At 40.8% G+C, this 16,617-nt stretch overlaps 2 protein-coding genes across 3 annotated transcripts; both read left to right on the top strand.

The window, feature by feature from the left end:
• Window positions 1–17: 17 nt before the first annotated feature.
• Window positions 18–7,004, top strand: LOC146467865 (lipase member K-like). The gene is made up of 7 exons (XM_085125426.1): window positions 18–539; window positions 2,094–2,410; window positions 2,919–3,162; window positions 4,251–4,406; window positions 5,525–5,596; window positions 5,682–5,750; window positions 6,328–7,004. Exons 1-7 carry the CDS (start codon window positions 423–425, stop codon window positions 6,571–6,573), a joined length of 1,221 nt encoding a protein of 406 aa, XP_084981552.1. The 5' UTR covers window positions 18–422; the 3' UTR covers window positions 6,574–7,004.
• A 428-nt stretch (window positions 7,005–7,432) lies between these two features.
• Window positions 7,433–16,525, top strand: LOC146467864 (putative lysosomal acid lipase/cholesteryl ester hydrolase). 2 transcript variants are annotated; one of them, XM_085125425.1, is made up of 9 exons: window positions 7,433–7,504; window positions 8,203–8,327; window positions 8,423–8,590; window positions 10,197–10,513; window positions 11,168–11,411; window positions 12,012–12,167; window positions 14,394–14,465; window positions 15,032–15,100; window positions 15,927–16,525. In XM_085125425.1, exons 3-9 carry the CDS (start codon window positions 8,495–8,497, stop codon window positions 16,203–16,205), a joined length of 1,233 nt encoding a protein of 410 aa, XP_084981551.1. In that variant the 5' UTR covers window positions 7,433–7,504; window positions 8,203–8,327; window positions 8,423–8,494; the 3' UTR covers window positions 16,206–16,525. The 2 variants fall into 2 exon arrangements, with proteins under 2 accessions (XP_084981551.1, XP_084981550.1); XM_085125424.1 differs by lacking the exon at window positions 7,433–7,504 and having other exon boundaries at window positions 8,186–8,327.
• The last annotated feature ends 92 nt before the right edge of the window (window positions 16,526–16,617 follow it).

Genomic DNA, 16,617 nt, shown 5'->3' with positions numbered 1-16,617 from the left:
TGGTACAAGAACGTGATTGCAAAGCCTGTGGGGAAACGAAAGCGAAGTTTTTCGAGCGAGGCACGAAGTGTCACGACGAGAAAAAAACAAAACGAAACAAAAAACGCATCCCATGACGCTTTGTTTCATCACTTTCTTGTTTCTAAAATCAACAAACTCGATTTGGCGGAAATTTAATACATCAAACCTGACTCCTCTGTGCCCTGTGCCAGCAGTTGTGGAATTTCGTAGACAGGGCCACAAAATCGATCTATCAGCGGATGGTGTAAACACTTCCTCAGAAGATATATCCCCCTGGGATTTTTCGTCAAATTAATTATTATCTTTTATTTCGGTTTCGCATAAACTCGTGACTGTCATGCAAAGGAAGATCGCGCGCGATCCAGGAGAAGGAGTCAAAACGGATTTAAGCGAACTCTGAAATGAACCTCGCTGTCTGTGAGCTCGTGATCGTATTAGCAAGCCTTGTGATTGTCGCGGAGAGTCGATCGATAACAACGTGCTGTCCAAAATTGGATCCCGATGTGTTTCGTAACGTTGTGAGTAATTACTTTACTTCACTCTTATGCATGAAGCTTGTTTTCGTAATTTCTTCGCAGCGTTTCATTTTCGCTTTCTGTATAAACGTCTTGTGCTTCCTGTTGTACTCAGGTAGTCATGTACTGGGCAAGCTCTGGGTATTGGGGTTCAGTTTTCATCGTATATTGCAAATAAGATCTCTGCATTTGTGCGAAGTAATGATTTCATCCATTTAACTGGGACAATATTCTTGAACATATATACGCGTTTGAAAATCTACAAAGAAAAAGGTTTTAAAGGTTTGTTGACCTCAAGAGATGGTACAGTTTTTAGAACTTTTGATGTTGGTTCAGCCAGCGAAAATTGTGCAAACCCGCCATCGACAGTGCGCTGGAAAGACGTCTAAATTCTGCAAAATTTTCTCGGACTCAAAACTCAAACTTGGCCATGTGCTATTAAAATGTTAATGTCAATAATAACGGACGGGTTTTTTCTTTAGACATGCAATGGCTAAAAAGGTTTTTTCCGAGTTTTACTGACATTCTGTTTACTCGGCTAATGTTAGCTAACATGCATTGGCCCATCTCGTACATACAGTTTTAAAGTTTATAAACAGACAAATGGTGGGCGGGGAAGGGACTTGGTAATTTCTGTACATCCTCTGGGAACGTTGACGGCACACGGCACACGGCACACGGTATTGTAAAGTATGCATTTGTAACACATGGAATGGTATGAAAACAAAGAAACAGCAAAAAACACATTCAAACAAAAATAGTATCAATCAACCGTGAAGCAATTGGTAAAACAATTGATAAAACAAAAATACAATTGTTCGACTATTTGCGTGGTATGTTTCCAGCGCGAACTAGCTACAAAATTATTTTGGCTAAAGGCCAACAAATGCGCTTCATCTTCCGGTAACGGTCCTGGTGAAAGTCTTGGAAACTGAACGTTGTGCAGATCCGAAAAGAAAGGTTCTCTTGTTCGCTTGCTTTGATGCTCGAGAGGGACTACAGCGACAAGTCGAGCTACCCAACCTGAATTAAATCTCAGGGGCACCCAACGACAGTTTTCTCTCAGACCTTTGAAACGCTATTTTAAGCTATCCGGAGTGCCTATAAAGTCCTGTAGGTTCATTTTAGGCCGCGCTATAATATTTTTATCTGTTTGGTCATTCTAGGGGAACTTGAGTCTTTTCGAAATTACTAGGGTATCTTTGTCTATATCCCGAAAACTTAGGTCTTATTTCCTTTCCGAAAATCTTAGCTGACTTTTTTTCGGTACCCGAAACAACATTTTTAACAATCCGAAAACACTAGGCCTTAAATTTCCCATCTCACGAAAGTTCGAGGTGAAAATTCCCCTCAGAAAATTGTAGGGCATTAAGGACCTTCCGAACAAATAATTTACCGAAAGGATCCGTTGGGTGACCCTGTGAGGTGTCTTACCAGACCAACTGGCAATAATAATACCTTCCTTCGTATAATTATTCAAAATTCCACCAAAAATGAACCTAGTGGTATCATTTCGTCTAATCAACGTCGTTCGTACCTTTCTTTTGGCAAATCCAGAGTCAATTGATCAGGAATCGTGGGTACCCTGTGGAGGAGCACTCCGTGGTCACAGAGGATGGTTTCGTACTCGGTGTTCAGCGCATTCCGCATGGACGAGCAGAGAGGGCCCAAACAGGCCCTAAACCTGTGGTGTTCCTTCAGCATGGGCTCCTGGCAGATGCGTCAAACTGGGTCCAGAATTATCCGCACAACAGTCTGGGATATATCTTGGCGGACAATGGCTATGATGTTTGGCTTGGTAACATCCGGGGTAACAGATACTCAAGGCGTAACGTTTGCCTGAAGTCCTGGCAACGGGAATTCTGGGACTGGAGGTGAGTCGCGTGTGTGCCGAAGTATTGTTTTTAGTGGTGTTTTTATGGGAAGGAAGGAAGCCCCTTATAGAGCCCTGACAGCGTTCAAGAGAACTGAATGATCGCTTGCAGGGTCGCGAAATTTCGCCTTTATAAACTTTCAAACTGAAGGTTACAGGGTATGATGTACTCAGGCTCAACTGTGGGACGGAAATTAATTCCTGTAATTAATTCCTTTTTTTCCAGAATGAATAAAGAAAATCTATCCCCGAATTCATTTCAGGTGATTGAGCAAACCGATTCAGTTTAAAAACGTTTTCAAATGCGAGTAATAATATTTAAACAGTGCTTTTGCTTGATAGTTTTAGTGAATTGACAGTGAACTGAGCAATTGATAATTCAAAAAATCTGATAAGGTTGATCTTCCGTCATATATTAACCTCGAGCTGCTAATCAGATGAATCAATGTTAAAACTATTTTGTCTTGAATGTGTTTTCTTCTAACATTTTATTTGCTTTTCGTATTAAGCTTTCAAGAAATGGCGGCAAAGGACATTCCTGCCATGTTACAGTACGCACTGAACGTCAGCGGACAGGACCAGCTCTTCTACATTGGGCACTCTCAAGGAACCCTGGTCGGTTTTGCGTCCTTTTCAACCATTCCAGAAATAGCAAAGAAAGTGAAGCTGTTTATTGCTCTGGCGCCAATCTTCTACTTGAAGCACACAGCAGAAATAGCGAGAGACGTGGCTTTTACTTTGTACCCTTTTGAGGTTTGTTAATGAGTAATTTAAGATTAATTCCTATGTAATACGAAGCGGACGGTCTTCGATACTTGCTGTGATCTGGCCACTTAGCTCAGTCGGTAGAACAACGGACGATCAAATCCAGAGTTCGTGTGTTCAATTTCCGCCGAGGTCAAATGTGTTTTCTTTGCCTCGTGCGTTCTCCCATTTCCTTATTAGGGCTAACGCTCAGTGAGAAATACTTTAGCCTGCGCAGCAAGCGTTTTTCGCCGTTTGACCGCGCGGAAACTGGGACGAGAGCGAAAAGGAAATCGGCTTTTTAGTGCAGAAAGTTCACGGAAACGTTTGCTTCGCAGGCTAGGTTCACTTTAGCTCTTAAACATACACTGCAGAGTTAATGCTCTGATCCAACATTCTGGTCTTTGGAAGTAATTTTTATTACTAATTTAATATCTGTTTCTGTTTTCCTTGAGTTCTCAATATGGCATGAATGTGCGCACTTTACTACGTCATGGTCGTTTTTCTACCTTACTGAGCTATGGTATTCTGAAGTTTCGCTGGATTTATGCAACGCTTCGGTTTTTAGCAAGCAAACATCAATTCCATCCATGAGGAAGTAAATTGTGTTTCAGCGGCGCTGGTGTCACGTGGACGTGACCAGGAAAGAAATGCAAGATCTCAACGGGAATCGAACCTATGACCTTCCGCACACCAGTCGGTTGTTCTAACCACTGATCTGCTGCCATACTTAACTATAGTGGCGAATTACGACAATGTTATCGTCATTTTGACCAAACATTAGGGACCTTCTGATCAGAATAGGAGTATGACTTTCAAATTTCAAATCAGTCACATCCCCAGAACTCTCACTCCTTCCCGTTGTTTACCAGCAGATAATTAAGGAGACCCTAGAAACAAGATTGGTGTGATAAGTGATTATATAAACCACGCAAACTAGATTTGAAAAGTCGTACTCGTACTCAAACTCGTACTCGTCGTCAAATCTGAAGGTCTTAGGTCCTTATTTTATGGTTCCATACTCGTGATCGAGCTTCGCATTTGCCATTTTCATCAATAGTGAAGTACTTAATTTGTTTTTTTTTCCATCTTTTCAGGAACTTCTCCATCCATTGGGCGAATCTGAGTTCTTACCTGGTCGCTTTCTCCAGCTACTGTTAGATATCGGCTTTTGTGGGGAGAAATGGACAGAGCGTACCTGCTATGACATCGGAGAACTTCTCTTTGGCTTCGATGACGCAAACAGCAACATGGTAAGTCAAAACGGGGCTACAAAATCTAAGGGATACCGATAGTGAAATTCTCGTCGCGCACCTAACTTTTATGAAGAAAAGGGATGTATAAAGGAGAGCCTCGAGATTCTCACTACAAAGTGGTTATTGTATACTTGTCATGGTATGCATTAGTCAAATTTACGTATCCTACAATTTAGTAAGACATACTGCACGTTTGAAAGCATACAGCTTTTTAACAACGGCCCAAAGTTTAGCTTTCTGAAGCCTAAAAGCACAGCGAGTTAACAGGATCATGGAGAGCAGGATAAGCACTCGTCATTACGTTGTAAACCTCTGTGATCCAGTCTTTATTGACTTCCTCTTTCAGTGCTCACAGCCCTTCCTGCCTGTCTTATTTTACCGTGCGACCTCTGTTTCAAGCATGGCTAGGTCTATTGACCGCCATTTGCTCGCTTTTGTTCATAGCCTGGAGCAAACAGCCGAAAGTTTGTGTGAACCCAAGCTTCTAGCTTACAAACGGGCTCACTTAGCGGGGTTATATCGTAGGTCTCTCTTGGCGGTCATTTACTAATTACAAAATTCATTTACTTATTAGGATAGGTCATTTACTAGTCAGGATAGAGGAGGGGGAGAGTTAAGAAGAGGCCAGTCGCTGTCTCTTAATGAATTTAAATCTAAGCTGAAGAATTATGATTTTGACAGTAGTCTTATGTAAATATTATTTTGTTTTTATACACGGCTTCCTTGTAAAGCAGGTTTTTATCATTTCTCTTATTGTAGTAGCTATTTACAACATTAATTTAGTTAAGTAGTTAGATTTTAAATTAAATATTGTATAGTCCTGAAGGAAACACCGTGTCTAAATAAAAATTTTACCCTTTACCCTTAGGCTCACTCCCCCCCCCCCCCCCCCCCCCTTGGAATCTTCCTCTAAGAAACCCCCACAAAATCCTCATCAAACGAACATTCAGTTAAATTAAGTTAGTACTTTATAGCTCTCCAGAACTCCGGAATCAGGCTGTGAAGGTAAACATGTTTTACCTAAAATCACGTATATTGTGAAGTATAAAGCGAAAAAAGCTTGTTAGCCGGCAAACTAGATTTGTAGTTCATTTTACTTTTCGTATTTCCAACAGAGCCGTGTACCGGTGTACTTATCGAATTGGCCAGCGGGTACTTCTTTCAAAAACATCATTCATTTTGGCCAGGTAAGTGATGAACTGAATTTTTTCTTGCAGTTTCTTCTCGTCGTTTCTGTACCCTTTTTACTGAGTTTTTGTTGTTAATTGGCAGATGATCGTGGCGGGAAAATGTCAAATGTTTGATTATGGAGAAAAGGGAAACCAAAAACACTATAATCAGGTATGTCGCATTGATTGATTGATTGATTGCTTGATTGATTGATTGATTGATTGATTGATTGATTGATTGATTGATTGATTGATTGATTGATTGATTGATTGGTTCATTCATTCATTCATTTATTCATTCATTCAGACTGCAGGTTGAAACTTTTAGCTGAAGTTTGTGTGCAACGGCGCTGTGAAACAAGTTTCAGCAGGCGTTGCACCGTGTAACATGGTCGGTTTCGTGAAACGTTTTCGAACTTCCGTTGCGAGACAAGTTTCACGAAAAGTAGCGGCTTTCTACTTCTGCAACGGCTCGCAACGGTCGCAGTGGTGAAAAAAACAAGAGTTTCACCGTGCGACACCACTTCGTGAAACTGGTCTCGGTCGTCATTGCACACAAGTTTCAGCTAAAAGTTTCAACGTGTAACGGCGGCTTTACTTTTACAAGTTTCAAGTATTATCTCCACTTTTGGAGGGTCACTCCTATTGTGGGTCTTTTTAATCTTTCCCAGCAGATCTGAATCTTCTTGTGGTGCCCATTAGCGAGTGCTGGATCAATTCATTCTTGTTTTTTTTTTGTTTTTTTTCAGGACACGCCACCGGTTTATAATGTGACTAAAATGACCACACCTACTGCCTTCTTCTATGGTGGTAACGATTCGCTATCCGATAAAACCGATGTTCGAGATCTGGTTCCGGAAATAACCAATCTCAAATATGAGGAATACATACAGGAATTTAATCACATAGACTTTGTCTTTGGAATCGATAGTCCCAAAGTTCTGTACAACAGAATTCTTGAAATTATGGATGAAACTCTAATGGTGAAGCAGTGAAGCGTCTGAAGCGCCTGGAACTCGCAACTTAACGATTACTCCACTAAATCCGTCAGGTTTCAATTTAACGATAAAGTGTTTCTGTCGAGGAACTTTCGGCTGATAGTTGCTCGCAGAAAATTGAATGTTCTATAAACAAACTAGCCCGGGAGCGAAGAATTAAGGGCTTGTATTCTAAGTTGAAATACATCGATGTCCGACCGATATTACCGAGTCAGAAGCACTGCGTTTGACCCGACCCCTCTTCCTTCTATCCACGTCACTTCCTCTCCACCCACTTTTTGTTGGCAGCCAGCCATTTATCATTTATTCACGTCATACGGGGTAATTAGGGAATAATATGAGAACTTACCCCTGAATTTGCATTTGAATTAAATAAGATTTTTTATGTAATATATAATATTAGTGTTTGTAATAAAATTACTATTGGATATTGTCTTCTTCTTCTCCGATCTTCTGGCCGGTGTCAATGGGTGGTTATGTACTGGGATAGAATATGACCTACGAAGGTCGCCAACTGCAGAAAGATGGGACGCTATGGAATATTTGAAAAACCAAAACAAAAAAAAACAGTCGCATCCACGCAAAGTTTGTGTTGCAAATTGAAGAGTGGTTGACACAAAGTAGACTGTTTTCTTATGCACTGCTTTCACTACACTTTCTCAAAGTCCGTCCAGTCGTTCGTCGGTGACCGACTCTTTTCGGCGCAAAAGAAGACGACTTGACGCAAGTCTATGTTTCACATGTACAAGAAAAAAACGTGACTGCAGATCTCAGTCGTGACCCTTTGGAAGAGCGCGTAAGCTTTCACACAGTGATGCACAGTCACACGTCGAGCGATAAGTTTTACAGTTGAGACGTCGCACTCTTCGACGAACGACTGACGCAGAGCATACACTAGTGGCATTTCAAGGCCTAGAGCACGCGAAAAGTTCAGTAATTGATCAGGTTTGTTTTTCCGTATTCCGATATTCCTTAGTATTATTGGGCAGAGGGTGAGAAAGGGAACGGAGAATATTGTAAACGAGAAAGAAAAGAGGCTTTTACCTTCTTTCAATCGTTCCGTGTATGGCGCGCTTTACTTGAAATTCTCTCCATTTATTCCTCCTCCTTCCCCCCACTTCTTCAGTCTGGAGAACAGTGCGCCGAAAATATCGCTTGGCGATTTTTCATGCGCTCCTATTCCACAGTACGACGTTTGTTCACCAGCAATCCTTTTTCTGCTTTAATAGCATTTGTGGACGGGAAAGATCCATTAAAGAAATTTTCCTTAGAAGAAAAACAGAAGTTGACTGGGTACGTGACGTGAGCCTGATATGGGTAGCAGGCGTCACCAGGGAGGGAAGGGGGAGTTTGAGGGGAGGAACTGAAAAGGTGGGTGGGGACGGGGTGGACTGGTGGGCATTTCGATTTTGGGTGACTCGCACGTGTCACTCAGTCAGATGCAGTACAACGTTTTGTTGGAGGTTGTGGGGTTTTGTCAATAAGAATTTTTTAACTAGAATACAGAATTTACCTGAATACACACCAAGGACAAAGGGCAAACGCTTAATATTTCCCGGGAAAAGAATTTCTTGCATGTCAGTTTTTCCGGTATTTATTTATTTGCAACTTGATTCCACTCAGCAGGAAATGCTCGATCTGATCTTGTGACTTTGGCGTATTGTGTGTCATGTATGAATAAACGCACCTCATAAACATTCTAATCATTTAAGATCGAAATCTGTCAAGAAAGGAGCTTCGCCCTTGAAGAGGTACGAATTTAATCGATCCTGAACTTTTCATTTCAACAATCGTTTTTCCGTTGTAATTTCATCTCTGTTTAGCATCCAGTTGTTGTCTTTTTCAGATTTCGTTCCGTACCGTTGGCATTTCTTTGGAAGGAACATTTCGTTGCGTGTTTCAATCCTGTGTGACGACAATGGCCAGTTGCATAATCGTCGCTTTAATGTTTTTGCCACTCTTCAGTTCTGCTCCCGTCAAGCCGGCAGAGGATCCAGACCTTCATCGGAACGCGGTAACGACTCTTTCGTTCTTTACATACAGTGAACAGTGAGTCTAGTCTATATTGACTTTATAGACTTGACGCAAGACATTTTATCTCATGTTTTTATTTCGTTTATGAAGTAGAAATGGACTTCGATCCTCTTCGAGCAACTTCTGTTAAGAGCTAGATTCTGTAAATTAAATTGGTTTCTTATCCTTTCATCCCCAGAGTGCCGCAAATCTTGAGAGTCATATAGATAGGCCATGTAAAATGTGGTTCACCTTATCTATCTGCGGGAAGGGGGGGGGGGGGGGGTGGAAGTGCGGCTCGGTTTACCAAACAAACCCACCCTTTTTGAGGCCTAGCCCATAATATTCATCTAGAGACCATACCCGTTTTCAGACTTTCAGACCAAAATGGTTAATATAATGTATACCCAATTTCAGACCCAATCAGATGCATAAAAACCATACCCTTTGGCGTCGCACATACCTATGTAGCTTACATAGGGGAGTACCCCCTGGATCTATCTAAAGGATCTATCTTCTATATGACCAAGGGGTCTGTCATGACCTTTAAACTAGTAAATGGGATCGGTGATAAATGCCGTTATAGCTTAAGCTGCGAGATAGACATTCCATATAGGACTGAATTTAGAATACTGTTTTCCATAAATCATGATTATTAAAGGCGTACACAAGTAACCATTGTCTTCCACGTCACACCAGGACCGAGTACTTTCCTGTTCATAGCTGTTTATCATTTTTGGTTTTCATGTGAAGGATTTAGAGCTTAGAATCCTTTATCAAATCTGTCATTTTCTCCCTTTTTAAAAAACTTACCACACAAGACGAAAAGAAGAAGAATAGAAGAAAAGACGACCTGGCTTTCTGCCCATTGCTACTTACGTAACATTTTCTTTTCTTCAGTTTTTTTTCCTCACACGCATCTCAGCCTCTCACTGGGGGGTCCCTTTTTGCACGATTCATTTTGCCCAGTTTAGTCACCCCACAGGATACTAAACAACTGAAAGGCAAAGTACAGTATAGCTTTGGCATTTTTCTCTTGCGGCCAGTTTATACGCTTGCAAATAATTTGGATTTCGTAAGAAATTAATCTAATATGAAAAAGATAATTTCTGTCTGTCTTTGGTAGGAATGAATGCTTAAGCTCGGGTTAAATGTCAAGATCAGTTTGCTTATCCAGTGATGTCCGTAAAAACCCCTTTATTTTTCAGAGAATTAATGTGTAAAGTACCTATATAATAACAGTGGGCATTTTCAACGGGAAAGTGAGCATACCACGCACCTGATACCACGTGACAACTCCTTGCATGGTTCCTGTAGTTTGATTGGTCAGGTTCAACGGAAGCCATCAGAAAGTTGTCAAAGAGATGTTGTCAAAGTGTCACAAACTAATGGCCATTTTGCTGTGCAATAAATCCGGTAAAACCTTTCCTCGTGCTGTGCGTCTGTATGAGCACGTTTTGTAAAAGTTAGAAAAGTACGAACCCCCAGGCTTTTTTATGTTTTTTTTTTTCATGCTTGTGTGATATACACAGCCTACATAGTCCTAGCCTTAAAAATTGTACGCGTGAAATACCAATTACTTTGCCTTTTTTAATCTTTGATTTTAGAGTGAACTGATTCGTGACAGAGGTTACCCAGTTGAAGAGCATTACGTCACCACACAAGATGGCTTCATCCTCAACCTCCAGCGGATTCCACACGGACGAAAAGCGACCAATAACAAATCATCTAAGCCAGTCGTGTTCCTGCAGCATGGTCTGACCATGGACAGCACTAACTGGATACTCAATGGGCCGTCTGACAGCCTGGGATACATCTTGGCTGACAGAGGCTTTGATGTCTGGCTTGGAAACATCCGTGGTAACGTGTACTCAGAGAAGCACATCAAGCTGAACCCTAGTAAAGATGAATTCTGGGATTGGAGGTAATAAAATGTTGGGTAAACTATAAGGGTTTACTAAACAACATTAAGAGAGCTATGCTGGATTTGTTAGAGAAATCCTCCCAAGGTAGAGGGGGGGATTGGGGGAGAGTAGAAGGGGATCAGATAGGTGGATTACTTTGCCATAAGGACACCCTCAGTTACTTAGCAACATCCGCAAGAAATATTACGAGCTCAGACAGTTCATGGAAATAGTTTTATAATTCATCCCAAAATGAATTCCTTAAATAATATAATTGTTTTTTTAATAGTCTATGCCTTTGGAAAAGACGACACATCTATACATAACGATCTCAAAATAATAAGTAATATTCAAACCGACCGACCGACCGACCCACTTTCGCGAGAGAGAGGGCGATGTCAAAACGAAACATTTTATGGGAATGGTCGTGGCATTGACTTGTTGTTTCTCTCTTGTTTGTTTTAAAAATAATTTTTCCAACACTGGAGTGACTATCTCGAGAGAATAAAAATAATTTCGCCTTGCGGACGCCCGTTCACCCGTTTTGACGGATATAAGTTGTTGCAGTACTCGCGCAAGCTATCTTGTGCTCAGTCATCGTCATGTTTGAATTGCTCAGGATACTTGTTATTCACATAGTATTTTCCTGATTCTCTCCCATCTTGTATCTTTAGTTGGCAACAGATGGCTGAATATGATCTTCCTGCCATGTTAAACTATGCGCTGAATATCAGCGGGCAGTCTCAGTTGTTCTATGTCGGTCACTCTCAGGGAACACTGATCGGTTTCACGGGCTTTTCATCCAATCCTGAGTTGGCCAGTAAAGTAAAGATGTTCTTCGCCTTGGCTCCAGTCTTCACCGTTGGATATGTCTCTGAGATCATCCGCGGTGCTGCTTACGCCTTGTATCCAGCTTTGGTGAGTTCAAGAAAGCGAAATAAGTCTGCTATGTAGACGTCCTTGAGCACTATGGGTCCGTTCAAAAACTACTAAAATACTTACTTTATTTGGCCTCTTCCGAGGGATTCCGTGGTAAGCACTTTTAGAATGGGTTCAACTGGGATATTCAGTTTATTTGCCGCGTAGGATGTGGAAATTCAGTGGAAAACGAAGAGCTTAGTGGTACCTGAAAATACATTCTTGTGCTTCTAATTAGCTTACACCTAAACGACCCTAAATGTCCACTTCGGGGGAATGGGAATTTAACGGCACTTAAAAACTGAAAAGAGTACGGCTCTGTAGCGTTCATTTATATAGCCTACACCAACAAAAGACGCAAAAGTTAGAACCCCTTGCGCTGATGAATTACGCTCCATAATTTCACTTCAATTTTCCCGCTTGAGAATTTCATCCATAGACTCTTTTAGGGAATAACTAACATGAATTTAGTTTGGATAACAACATAAACACGATGATCATAATCCCTTGGTTTGATAAGAGAACTTTAAACAAGAGAAACGCACCTCTTTTCTCAGCGTATTATTGACAAAATATTACATAATTTTGTTTCTTTAACAGCACGTGTTCCAGAACTATCGAACTGGGAAAATGATGACAAATGATTTCGTAAAAATGCTGACACAGAAATCAGTCTGTGGGGGAAGCTTCTCAGAGAAGGTCTGCTACGACGTTGGAGAAGAACTGTTTGGATTCGACAGCTCCAACATAAATATGGTAACACTTTCTCAGTTTTAACAGTATTAACTAACTTAGTCTAGATCTTGCCAGAAGTCGACTTCTTAACCCTTTAAGCCTTAGCCCAGGGTCCGAAATTGCGCTTTCCTGGTCGCCAATGCGACTAAAAATTTTGCACTGCATGGCGACCAGAATTTCACAACTAGTCGCCAGCGGGCGATTAACCATTTCATGTCACGATCATTATACAAACAATAACTTTGATTTTCAGCCAAATCGATAAAAATAAAATTCAAAGCCGCCCGCCAATTGGTCACTTACTTTTTACCTTTCCACTGCTTTTGAAATATAAAACCGATTTTCATGTTATTATAAATCTATCACAACGCTTCACAGCTCAAGCAGTGCAAAAGCTTCGCCGCCATATTTTTTGAACGAGAAATGCTGCACGGTTGTGGCCTGGTGCGAACAACATGGCGATCCGTCGATCGTCTTGACAGAACGCGAAAGGAAAGATCGTTTACGGTTTTGAACATAGAGCAAAGAACCAACCGGCAGTTTTTCAATCGGGTACATTTCTTCTCCAAAAGGTAGAGACAAGAGAGGGTATAAAGTTGACTTAAAGCATTTAGCAGTCTTATGAAACTGCGTATATAGCCCCCGGGATATAGCCGGCTTTCGATTCATTCGTCGTGGTTTTTCAGTGGTAGGTGTATAAATCGCCATTGGGGCCCCAAATGCAAACGCGTTCTCTTCGTTCTGATTCTTAAAAGAAAAATTGGCGACCAGAATTTTCCATCTGGCAACCAAAAATTTTGGTTCGTGTTTCACTGCGAAGGAAAAATTTTATTGACACTCTTTTTTCTGCTTTTTGGCGACCACATTTTCCATATGGCGGCTGAAAAAAAATTTCAGTCGCCACTTGGCGCCTGTTTAAAAAAGTTAATTTCGGACCCTGCTTTAAGCCCTAACAGAGATCAGCATCAAATTTCTCCCTGTAATATCAATGCTTATTCAACCCCTGAGGTCATGAGAATTAAGGATATGATCACCCAAGGTCAATTTTCTTCATATTTTAATATCTTATCCCCAGTACTTCAATAAGGAAAGTATGGGGACAAGATAAGAGTATTTGTTCTCTGATATTAGGGGTTAAAGGAGTAAGGAGCGAAACATGGGCGATGAGCAACGGAGTCAAGAGAAGTCAACGAAAACGGTCACGGTTTTCTAAGAAAGTTTGTAACTGACTCAGCATTCCAGGATAGCAATCAGAGAGACAACTCGCGGAAAAAGCCTGTTCCAGCAAATGAAACTTGACGCTTAAAGGAAGCGCTCTTCCACTTTTATTGTTAGTAGATGCCTAATTAACAATTAGATTATGAGCTAGAGATTTCTATCGCGTGATGCGCCCTCATCAGCTATCACGCATAGAAATCCAGAGCGAATAATCTAATTGTTTTAGTATAAATCTACTAGTTGGTCAAAACTAAACAAGTAAATTATCTATTTGCCCATCGCAGACACTTCGAAAACGCGACGAAGCGGCCGCCATTTTGTTGAAAACCGCTACTCACTATCTATCACAGAATAGATAGTGAGTAGCGTAGCCGGAATCAGAGAACGGCATTCGTGATAGAACACTAGTAGCCTTATACTAATCAACGTTAGTGCACGGATGTCAAATCGAAACTCGGAAGGGATAAAACTGGATCAAGTAACTGTATATTTTGAGAAAGTAAATCGTTTCCTGATCCTGTCCTATTGAAGATTGGAAAACAAAGGAAGCTTTCAGGATCTAACATATTTTAAAGCGTTACAAGCTTCCGATTCCTTCGCGGAATCTTTTTCAAGTGAAAGTAAAGATTCCGCGAAGGAATCGAAAGCTTATAACGCTTTGAGACTTTTTAAATCCTGAAAGCTAATTTTCTTTCCAAACTGTATACTTAATTGTGGCTTTAATTTTTTTTTTCTAAGAAAGTGTCCGTTTCCCGTTCTATTTATCGCTTTATCTGTCTTCCCCAGTTTATTTTTTCCTTTATCTTTACTATTTATGCGCTAACAGCGATGCATTTAATGGGTCGTCTGGTTTCTAGGTTTCTAATATTCTGTATTTTTAGCTGGTTGAACTGCCTGCCCCAGCGTGTTTTAGTTGTGACCTTACAGAAGTGCGCTGTGGAACAGATAAACTACTGAAAAAAGGCGAAAACCGGATATCCCTTTATCTTCTTTTCCTTAGCACTGACATATCTTTCCTTTGTGTTTTAGTCGAGAGTGCCTGTCATCTTGTCTCACTGGGGATCAGGAACGTCATTTAAGAATTTTGTTCACTTTGGTCAGGTAAGCTGGGATTTGACAAAGCACAGAGTGAATATTAATCCTTGTTATTAAAAACTGGACCATTGTATAATGCAATTCTAGGAATTTGATTGGCTTAGCGGCCATGGTATACCGTATATGAGCCATTATACCATGCCCTATAAATAGAGACCATTAAAGTGTCTTCTGGTTGTTCTTGCAAAGCAAAATCAGTAAGATCTAGCAATACTTCTTGATCGTTTTTAATAAAAACAATTATTCCACTCGCGCTTGTTGGATATGAGGTGATTATAGCCAACTCGGCGCTACGCGCCTCGCTGGCTATCTATCATCTCATATGCAACGCGCGCTCGTGGAATAATTGTTAAGGATCTACAAGCCGCCATTTTGGTGTAGAAAAAGCGAGTTAATAAAAGAATCCAAGAGAGAGAGAGGGAGTTGGGCGGTTTTATACCTCCCCGAGGCGGCAAGAAACACAAGCGAACTAGTCCAGTCTAGTTTTGTCTAGATCTAGGATAATCATTAGCCTAGTCGTATGCTTCCAGTATTAGCCAGGTTGATGGTTAATAATCACTTTTTTGTTGCAGATGGTGTTGTCTAAGAAATGCACCAAGTTTGATTATGGATTCTTTCATAATTTTAGACGCTATGGTCAGGTACGGTAGAAATTTTTCCGTTTACATGCTTCAAAACTCCATTATCCATCCTCCATCTATCGACCCACCCATCTGTCCGGTTCGTTCATTCGTTCTTCCATTTGTCCAGTCTGTTCGCCCATCCGTCCGTCCGTCCGTTCGTCCGTCCGTCCTTCCATCTGTCCGTTCATATAGCAGGCATCCAGTCAGTCCCTTCCAGAAACCAGGAGCGATTCCCATCTCGCCACCAGCTGACCCCAGTTGTTCAAAGAGCGGATAACTTTATTCAGCGGATAAGTCTCTACCCAGCGGATAAACTGTATTGGTTGGAGTACATTTTATCCACTGGATAGACTTATCCACTCTTTGAACAACCGGGGCCTGAAGTGCAAATACCACGCGAATCAAACGGAAACTTTCGGAACAAATGGACAACTGTCGGTGATACTCTACTTGTTAAAATTTCCGTCCATTTTATTGTCTTCTTGCGCCATAACTTAACCTTTTTAATCTACGAATGCGATTGTAAGTTTGGAAGGAATGGAACAAAGCCTTTCCATATGACAAGGAAAGTTTCCAGAATTTCCAACAAATTTTGGTTTAATAACTTTGAAGCATCAAATTTCGCCTTGTAATATCAATGCTTATTCAACCCCCGAGGTCACGAGCTAAGGACATGATCACCCAAGATGATCACGATTTTCAGGATATTTTAATAACTTCTCCCCAGTACTTTTATAAGAAAAGTATGAGGACAGGATAGGAGAATTTGTTCTTTGACATTAGTGGTCAAAGGGTTAGAAGGAAAGCACCCCAGTAGTAACAATCGACTTTCTTTTCACTTCAGCTCGATCCCCCAGAGTACATGGTAGAAAACATGCCAACACCAACAGTGCTTTTCTCGGGCTCAAATGACAAACTGGCCTCCCCGAAAGATGTGCAGCTCTTAAAGAAACGACTAACGAACATGAGATACTTCAAAGAGATCGAAGGATGGAACCACGCCGATTTTCTGTTTGGTAATGACGCGCCGAGCCTTCTTTACTCCGAGATGCTGGACATGATGGAGGCTGATTTAATCCTGGGAACAAAGATGGCGGAATTTCGGTTATTGGAGGAAGACTGAACTGAACTTAATAGTTATTCTGTTTGGGTTTATTTTGTGGGTTTGTATTGTTTACCTTTGTTTTGTTAGGTTTTGATGTTGATTTGTTTGTGAGAGTACTTTCTGTTTGTTTGTTTGTTTGTTTGTTTGTTTGATGCTGTTGTTATTTGTTTTAGCAAGGTTTTTTACCCAAGCGTTGTATATGACCATCTTTTCTAAAGTAAATCAAGGTTGCCATTATGTTTTGTACCTTATTTCTTAAATTATATGCTGCTGACGTTTATTTGTAACAGCTAACTACGCCAATGAACTGCTTCAAATAAAGTATACAAGGAAAATTGTTTACTGTCAAGTAACTATTCAAAATACGATTTGGGGTAACCATGCATTTTCAGATATGAAAAAGCTTCAATATGGAAAAAAAAAAACGCCA

The sequence above is a fragment of the Pavona decussata genome, unplaced genomic scaffold (assembly GCF_977016875.1).
Source record: "Pavona decussata unplaced genomic scaffold, jaPavDecu1.1 SCAFFOLD_134, whole genome shotgun sequence".
In the NCBI taxonomy this organism is placed as follows: Eukaryota; Metazoa; Cnidaria; class Anthozoa; order Scleractinia; family Agariciidae; genus Pavona; species Pavona decussata.
Note: the sequence above shows the minus strand (reverse complement) of the source record. Positions and strands in the feature narration are given on the sequence as shown.